Genomic DNA, 9,993 nt, shown 5'->3' on the forward strand with positions numbered 1-9,993 from the left:
TCAACCAAAAATGGTTAGCTGGCTTCATTTAATTTGTGTGTGTTCATAATAGGTGAACCTTTACAACTGAAATACAAATATTCTGGACTAGGCTTTGATAGCCCTCCAAATGCTTGAACATCATACCTGAAAGTGTTGGAGGAAGCATTACCTCCAACTACAACATAAAATGTTACCATGCTGAGTATGACAAAGATACCTGTGATTGCTTAAACCAAGGAAATTTTGCTGACGCTTTTTATCCAAACCAGTCCATCACACATTCACACACTGACGGCGGAGTAAACAACGCAGGGTGACAGCCAGCTCATCGGGAGCAGTCAGGGTGAGGTGTCTTGTTCAGGGACACCTCGACACTCAGCTAGGAGGAGCCAGGGATCGAACTAGCAACCTTCCAGTAACCAGTCAACCCCCTCTACTGCACCAGTAGCTCAGGCATGACTTCCCTTACACCTCCAATAATAAACGGGTTTGGCCAAGGGGGATAAGATGCGGGGCTTCATTGAGCCCCTTGGTTGTTCGGTTTTTGCGTTGATCATACTAAATAGAAAAAAACGATTTTGTATATCCTTTGCTAGCTGCTGTCCCAACCATGCCAGCAAATTCACAGTCTGGCTAAGCTGAGATAAGCTATTTTTGAGGACGTTTTAGGGCCATCTCCTCTGGCATGGTTGGTTCCAATAGCCGGCACTATGAATATTACATGAAGGCCAAGTTCCGGGTACTCTCAGCCGCCTCTTGTACATGCGTCCTCACTCACAGAGAGAAACCTTCCTTCAAAGTATTCCTAGGTATGGGTAGAGTTGCTATCAGCTCTGCCTCTGATAGGGGATTCAACGCTCAAAATCTTGGCATTTCCCAGATACAGCAGGGGGTCATGGCTGTCCTCCATCCTTCCAGAGGAGGGAAACTGTAGCTGGATGGGGCTCCTTGAACACACGTGGTTATTAGTCTGTTAAATCCTGTTCAGGGGTTTGATATGGAATCATTATAAAGCAGAAGCCCTTTTATCCTTCAAAGAAGAAGAAATGGTGAGAAAGGTAAATGTGATTGTGTGATGTAAGAATGCTTTTTGATTGATGGTTTATTGATTTATATCATGCTTGTTTTTCCTCCACAATGTTTTTTTTTCCATCCCAACTGTGGTGCCATTGTTTATTTATCTTTCCATGTTACTGGGTTTCCAGTCAGGACACAGCTTGACAAGATAATAGTCTAGACAAACATCACAAAGGGTGATTATATCAACAATACGACGATACGATGGACCTCATTTAGCATTTGAAACATGTAGAAGACAAACTAAATAATCAATAAACCCCATCCAACTGTTTTCCGATCAATCACCACCCAACGCTGGAAATATCAGTTAGAAAAAACACAATTCTGTTCTCTCCCTCTCTCCCTCTCTCCCTCTCTCTATCTCTCCCTCTCTGTCCCTCTCTCTCTCTCTCTCTCTCTCTCTCTCTCTCTCTCTCTCTCTCTCTCTCTCTCTCCCTCTCCTACTCGTCTTGCTCATGGACTCCGTAGCCGAGGCCGTTGGCGGACGGGAAGTGAGCCCAGAACGTCCGGGCCAGCTCGTCCATCCTCTCGTAGCCGCCGGTTCTCCGGAGCTCCTCCACCCAGCCGAAGAAGTCGGACGCGCTCATCCCCCAGTTGGGAATGTTGCGCTTGACTCTCACACCTGGAAGAAATAAAATCAAACAGGCGATTTCGCTTTTTAAAGTAAACCTTGATTTTTTTTTTTTTTACAAAGTTAATTAATCAAGCTGTGTGCATTGTGCCAACTGTAGATGGATGGAGATGACGATCAGTAAAGAGGTCATTTATTTGATCGGTTGATATCACATTGTAATGAGGGCAACCATATTACCAATCCCCTCCCTGTCTGCTGCGGTTCCATTTAAATGCAAATGCACCATACGATTATTTAGTTGGGCAATATCTTTGTCAAGTCTTTGTCACATTATGAACTATTCAATCACTTCAGAAGACTTTCATACAGGCCTCTAATTATTTTAACATTAATTCCGTCAGTTTGAACTGTTTGTGTGGACAAGTTTGTATCTGTTCTAATAGGTGACCTCAGATATTTCTTTTCCCCATTCATTATCAACATCTTGGTTAACGTTTCTTTCATTTTTTTTCTCCGTTAGTCAATATTATCAATTTCATTATCAGTTTGTGTAATAAGGTTTTGTCAAGCATAGCTTTTCAGTTGATGTGTTTTGCTCAAAAATCATTTTGGATAAAGACTTTGCATTTTGCTTCCATCTCAAACTACACCTGCGTCTCTATTTGATTCTCACTCCGAAACGGATACAACAATTCGAGGAAGCAACAAGAAAGAAAAAAAGCCACAGATATAACAAAGAAGCTGCTCCTACTTAGGTTGTGGTTTGGGGAATGAAGCATTTCGGCTCAAGGTAGCGATTCGAAGAAACGTCATCATCATCATAAACATCATCGCTATGCCCGACATATCACCACAGACCGCGGGCAGACCCCACAAGATCACAGAGGGTTCATTTTTATTTAAATCCTGTGCAGTCCCTGGCTGCATATTGATTGGAATGTGATTATGGTTAATCAAATCCAAACAGTTTGGAATTGACTTGAATGTAAAGAGGGCAGGAACGATGGACTGAATAAATAAGGAATGCAGGAACGAGTGATAGGTGATGATGGATTCGTTTTTCAAGAAGATTAATGTTGCCCAAGAACAAAGTTTGGCAAAGATGGCTCTCATGCGGCAGATCTTGTGTCTCTTTGATGCTGCATCATGTCCACACATGTCCAATGTAATTAGCTCGGCCACCTTGCCCTTGTCACGGGTGGATGCAAGGTCTTTTGAGCTTCTTTTGGGCGATCCTCCATCAACTTACTTTTTTAATCACAGTCAGTCATGCGTATGATGTGTATAGCCGCGGGAACGTATTCTCAGCAGAGGGTGCTGGAAAAAAAAGCTCAGCCTGCACTTGACTCGCAACTCGCTGACAAAAAAAAGATATAGCAGCGCAGCTCGATTACACCAATGCAATATTGTCCATGCGTCGAAAATCGATCGTTGTATTCACACCATTGTTCACATCCAGCTGCTCACAGAACAAGTTTAGCGCACCACCGCGACCCCTCACACTTTTTCAGAGAATCTTTTTTTTTCAGCTCTAGGTCATATGAGCATTAAATAAATGCTGCGTCTCAAAATGCCTTGGACAGCAGCGACGATGACTCGCTTTGCCACGGGCCGAAACAGTGCGGAGCGACCACAGCCGGAGCGAACGCAGTGGGGCAGTGGAGTGTGAGGAATAGTCTGTGGTGGACACATCAGTTCGGCCTATTTGCACTACTGTTTAGTGGCAAGGCAGTGTTTTAATCTATGTCTTTTTATTTTTGTGTATTATTTCAATAAATACAATTCATAAAAACGCTGAGATGCACCGCTACACTGCTGAAGCTGAATGTTGAATAACTATGAATATAGCCTACGTATATGAATGGGATTGATCGATTGAAAAAAAAATCATAACTTACACAACAATAGAGCGAATTATACAGCTGTCCATGTAACTGTGGTGCTGAACACCGTGCGCAAAGGCGTGCTGCGCGGCAGCAGCATTAGAAAAAGAAGTGTCGACCGCTAAATAACTCCAAATGTGGCCTTCCTCTTCGGGTTGGCGCTAATGAAGCTCCTCATTAGGCTGCCAATGTCCAGACTGTCCAAAATGTATATATTTTCTTTAGGAAGAGGGATCAGGGGTGCTGCAGCACCCCCAGCACCCCTACTTCCCGCGGTACTTGTTTCACATCAGATATCCCAAACCACCCTTTGAGCTAAATATAAATAAATCGACAGCATTCGTCGACATAGTTGTTCGGTGTGTCACTGGAATGCGTCCAGCAGACAAACGTCGGGGTCACCAGTGTGGAAATCGTGATTTGATAAAAGAAGCGATTTCTCACGTTGACAATGCAACGGCGTGTCATTTATTGTTGCTCACAAAACCGGAATAAAACAAACCGCGCAGTTGTCATCACAACCAAAACAGGTCCGCTTCCTTAAAGAGACAGCGTCCCTTATATTGGAACACAATAACATGTCGTGCAGAACGCACGACTGATGATAAGCATAACAAGGATAATAAGGGAATATATATCAAGGGAAATGAATGTAACACACAGTATGGGGAATTGTTTCCATAATGTCCACTACAGTGCATTCATTCATTGGATTCCTATAATATATTATTAGGGGACCAAGCAGCGAAGCTGCTTGGTCCCCTTCTGTTTCTGTAACGTTTTTTTTCCCGCTCAATTCTGTAAAAGTCATACTGCAGCCTATACCGTAAGTCGAAAACTCTTGAACTCTTGATTTTCAGGTATGGTTACCCAATAACCCCCACTACCCATAAACCCAAATATGGTAGGCCTACTGCACCCAAAGGTGGCGCTATTGTATAAAGTCATGAATTAGGCTTATTGCTCCTCACCAGATTGACCTGAACTCAAAATTATTTCAGAATATTAATCTGTAGAATCAGATGCATTTATAAAACCCCGGGTCCTATGCCCTAAAATTGTTTACTTTTCCCACAATTTCATATTAAAGCTAAACATGATAAAAATATTTACAGGCTACAAATATAATCAAAAATTCACCAAAATCGCCACATAAAATCTGTAGACCAAGCCTCACAAAAATCATCGAACATAATTTGTTTTATTTTGTTCCATTTGAGAAATATTGGCCAATAAAGTTGGAGCAGCTAGCCCATTTAAAATGGGCTAGCTGCTACAATAACAAAATGGTCATATAAGAAAAATGGGCCATTTTTCTTATATGACCATTTTGTTATTGTATAACTACCATACGGCTATCATTAGGTGGATACCATTAACAGTGCAAATTTTCATGTCTGTACTCTTTTAAGAAAGCCCTTAATACTCTTGTGAAATGTGTGCTTGGAGTTTTCTTGATATTATGTGCTTATCAATCGACATTTTCGCCATGTGAATGAGGCTTCATACAGTTCAGGAATGTCAGTGGCTCAACGGGATAATGCTGTGTACTGGTGATCCTTAGGTTGAGAGTTTGAATCCTGATTAGCGCATTATGAAAAGGATGAACATGACTTTCTATCATTGCCACTCATTTAAGAAACACAACATTGAACAGCACCTGAAATTCATCAGGCAATCAACATTCCGGCTCATTCGTTTCCAAGAATCGGACTACCAAGACACAGTATGGCATTAAGGGGAACTTCTTCATTAACCACTTTTCCTTCATAATTAACTCTGTCATATTTGTATTTCTTCCGTTAGTGTTCTTGTCTACAAATGTTAAATTTCCCCAGAATTTTAAAGATTTTTCAGGTATTTGCTTGTGTGCTTTGAGTTTTCTGGATGTTGTGTGCTTATCAATAGACATTTTGACCATGTGAATGAGGCTGCAGTTCAGGTTTATAAGTGGAACATCTTTCCTTAAATATTACAATTATATGTTATAATTATATATCTTCCATTAGTTTGTTCTTGACTTTTAATTTTGCTCGGACCCCATTAATCACCGCTTGCGGTTATATTTGTTATTATTATTAGACAGACTATCTGGTGAATGTGAAATGTACTTTGACAGAAACCATAATAAAGAGGGTTATGCAAATAGTCTTTATACAATATTGTTTCAGTCTTGTTAATGACAATGAAAGCTAATGTATGCACTTATATCTATAAGATATGCATGTGTGTGTGCGTGCTCGTGTGCGTGTGTGTGTGCGCGTGTGTGTGTATCAACACCCACCCGTGTCGTCCTCAGCTCCGGCCTTCTTTGTACCTACATAAAAGAGAGCGAGAGAGAGAGAGAGAGAGAGAGAGAGAGAGAGAGAGAGAGAGAGAGAGAGAGAGACAGTCAGTGATGTGCCTCATGTCCTTTTCAGTTGTCATGTGACTCTGTGTCTCTCATCAGCACCTAATCACACACGCATACAACACACACAAACACATCTCTTTTCTTCTGCTTTTTTTCAAAACACAATTCTACGTCTTTCTGCGGTTATTTCTGTAAAGCAGATCGCTGCTCTGAATAACAGGCCGTTGTTTTGGACCATAGAATCCAAAAGGGCAATCATAATTGCCCACATGGTTGGACTCTCTCTCTCTCTCTCTCTCTCTCTCTCTCTCTCTCTCTCTCTCACCCGTGGGGGCTGCCATGATCAGAGGGACCAGCAGGCCAGCCAGCAGCAGAAGGGTAGGTCTCTGTAGGGTCATGGCTCCTAACTGGCCCCCAGGTACCCAGCACACATTGCACACCGAGCAGATGAATAGAATACAGTAGAGTAGTATGGGAGAGGTAAGGTAGAGTAAGGTATTAGAGGACAACAGAGTAGAATACGATCAAATATAGTACAGTAGAGGAAGAATGGAGCAGAATAAGATAGAATAGAGTGCAATAGAGTAGTAACGTACCCAGAGTGAATCACAGTGAACTCTCATACATTTAAATTTAAATTAAATTTGCATAGCCCTTAGTTACAGGTAGAGTCTCAAAGGGCTTAACAGCCCATATATTTATATACATGCTCATTAAGTTAGTGCATGTTTCTCTGGCACGCCAATAGAGCTACCTTTAATGTAGAAGTCAAAGCTGAAACCTCCCATAAGCGTTAAAAACAAAACAAAATACCATAATGCCATTTCAATATCAATTCTCTGTTTTTGTGTCCGGAGTACTAAAGCAGTAGTAGTAAAGTAAGCTGACAAAACACTGACACCCAAATCCATTTCAAACCATAAGTCAGGCAACACAGTGAGATATCTATAACCTATCGATGTTCTAATGAGGCTTTTTTAATGAGGCTCCGTACCTGAAGTGATGCTCCCGAGACGTTGAGATCTGGAGAGAGGGTCGGTGGCGCTGTGTATCTGTGTGTGAGGGTCTTACTGTGGTGGAATAAAGGTTCCCAGGCATCTTATGGTGGGTGGGTCGGCGTGGGGGGGCAGGGACTAAACCAGCACCTTCCCCCCCGCCTCCCCCCCTTTCTCACCCAGCTGAGACATGCCTCACCTGGACTCTATACGCTACCAGGCTGATGTATGAGGTCGTAAGGACAGCTGTAGGCCTGAATGGAAGGTTGTTTTTCCGAAGAGTCGGAACTCGTGACCTACTTTCCGAAACTGTGACAGCATTGAGGACACACACGCTGAATGTTCAATTCAGAGGGCGAGCTGGAACAGATTGGAGCCTGTGGTTTCTAATCTTAGGTTGAATATGAATTAAAATATAAACGTGAAAGCGGTAGTCATGTGGAGCATTACCGTGGGGGGCACGCAGGCACATCAAAAGGAACCGATATCAGGTACGGGTCAACATCTCGCTGTAACAGGTGGTAGAGTAAAGAGAACTGCCAGGGAAATGTAGCATTCCAACGTTAGCTCAAATTTGTTTATATAAATGAATGCTAAACCTGCTTGCTTTGAGTGAGGGGACGGAGATTTCTATCTATATATATATATATATAGATATTGATATAGATATATCTATACACATATGCAAATATCTCTATCTCTCTTGCCTCTATCTTATATATACACTGTATATATATATATATATATATATATATATATACATATTTATCTCATATATTTACATACACATTTACTAATATTTCTATCTCTCCGTCTCTATATATATACTGTATATATATATATATATATATATATATACATATTTAACTCATATATATTAACATACATACATATGTGCATTTATGACAGACAGAGAAAGGGACAGAGACAGCCAGCCACCCAGCCGGCTGAGAAACCAAATGACTTACATTACAATTTGAGGTTAACTTCCAAATAAACCACAGTTTCCAAAGGCTACTCAACGTGTCAAAAAGCCAGTCGTAGCGTACTTTATGGCACCCTAAAAAACACGAGCACCAAGGACAGCGCTATTTTTAGGTTTACGCTCGCCCTATATCACTATATATCGCAGCTCCGATGCATCTTATTTTCTTTTACCTGCGGGCTCAGAACACATGTATTCAATCCGGTTCAGTGTTGGCTCCAGGGTTGTGAATCTGACCTGTAGCAATATATATATATATATATATATATATACACCATTCAAAGGGGTCACTTAGAAATGGTCTTATTTTTTGAGAGAAGAGCACTGTTCTTTTCAATGATGATTTTTCAAGATAACATTAAATTTATCAAAAATACAACCTAGACATTGTTCATGTGGTAAATGACTCATTGTTAATTTGGTAAATGACTATTCTAGCTGGAAACGGCTGAGTTTGAATCGAAGATCTACATAGGTGTACAGAGGCCCATTTCCAGCAACCACCACTCCTGTGTTCTAATGGCATGGTAAAATCATGTTAAAAGGCTAATTGATGATTAGGAAAACCTTGAGCAATTTTGCTGAAAATTGTTAAATAAAAGTGAGATTTCATGGAAAACATGATATTGTCTGGGTGACCTCAAACTTTTGAACGCTAGTGTATACTGTATATATAAGCCGGGCTATAGATGGTCCACCACGCCTCAGCCTCCACCACAGACCACTGACCTAATGGGTCTATTCTGACCAACAACAAAGGCCTGTTGTTACACTGCCTTTCATGGACGCTGGAGAGTAGCTTAAATAGGCTTGATTCCATTTGTTTACCTTGTGGGGAGGAAGACTAATCTGGGCTGCATGCAAAATAAGGCTTATACACACGCACACACACCATGGATATACAGTACACAAGGGATAGGAATAATCATTAAGGTGGGGGCTATAAGTGGGTTGGGGGGAGGGGTTCTCCAGCTAAATATTTCACAATGCAACATCTTTCTGTATTAACTTCCTTTAAGGTCAGTCCTAGCTTGCCATAAAATACCTGTATGTGTCCTTTTTTTATGTACCTTTAGGGTATTATGTCGATTTTTTTAACCCAACATTAATCTGTGATACCTGCGAGACAGAACATGGTCATTTGATTTTGAAAACCTTTACACAAAAACACTTTTGTGGGGGGTCTAAAATAGGGAGGAAACGTCCCTCCCGTTCCTAGGGGGATCATAAGCCGATGTACAGACATAATTTGCGGCCCATGTACCAGTCAGACAGGGCAAGCCACGATGATCGGCATGATACAATTTATTGTACTCCAATGCTGCTATCTGCTGGTCTACGACGGAACTGTTAACCTATGGATCGCCGTCAGGTTTAGCTGGAAACACAAACAGGAGACAAAATTATTCATTGTAGCCACACAGAAAATAAAATGATACCCCAAAAGACCGCAATACATTGCCGCCATCGATGTCAGTTTGTCCCTGTAATTGCTGGTATATTTACGTAGGCTGCTGTTCAAATCAAATTGGGTGATTTGAAAGGCTTCATGGGTTCTCTGGTATACTCACTCTATTCAGTGTGATAATAACACTATGATTAGCCCTCTGTGACAGTTCAATACTCCACTTCTTATTTCCTGTTATTCTGGTTCATTCCAATTAATAGAAAGATAACTTCAGGAACCAATAGGACACATTTTAAATATATTCAAAAAGACAATTACAAGGCATTTGTTCTTTTCGGAAAGCTTTTAATCTGATGAAAGTATCCTTACTCACACATCAAATTCAATGGTACAGTACAGTACTACTTTCCCACTGCGTCTACATGTCGAACAGTTTTGTGTTCTGCCGTTAGCTTTATTTCTTTTTTTAAATAGACAAACTCAGTGGTAATGACATTTAAATAACGTTGCTCTCAAACTTTAAGACATCTTAAAAATAACTCAAGATAAACAATAAAAGCAACAAAAAACCAAAAAGATGAACCGAAAACAGTTATTTGAAATAAGGAAGTTGGGGAAGTACAGGAATATTCCCTTCATGATTTTCGATAATGTGAGCTGTGAATAAACCAGGCCATGTGTATCGAATATCCAACCTTATTAAAAGAAAGTATGCATCTTAATACTTTTACAT

The 9,993-nt window shown here is 40.8% G+C and overlaps 1 protein-coding gene across 1 annotated transcript; it reads right to left on the reverse strand.

Moving 5' to 3' along the window:
* Window positions 1-1,502: 1,502 nt before the first annotated feature.
* otos2 (otospiralin 2) lies at window positions 1,503-6,270 on the reverse strand (the record flags this gene model as incomplete). The annotated part of the gene is made up of 3 exons (XM_079734728.1): window positions 1,503-1,684; window positions 5,804-5,836; window positions 6,198-6,270. 3 exons carry the CDS (start codon window positions 6,268-6,270, stop codon window positions 1,503-1,505), a joined length of 288 nt encoding a protein of 95 aa, XP_079590854.1.
* Between the last annotated feature and the right edge of the window lie 3,723 nt (window positions 6,271-9,993).

This window comes from Pollachius pollachius (assembly GCF_949987615.1).
Source record: "Pollachius pollachius genome assembly, chromosome: 4".
Taxonomy (NCBI): domain Eukaryota; kingdom Metazoa; phylum Chordata; class Actinopteri; order Gadiformes; family Gadidae; genus Pollachius; species Pollachius pollachius.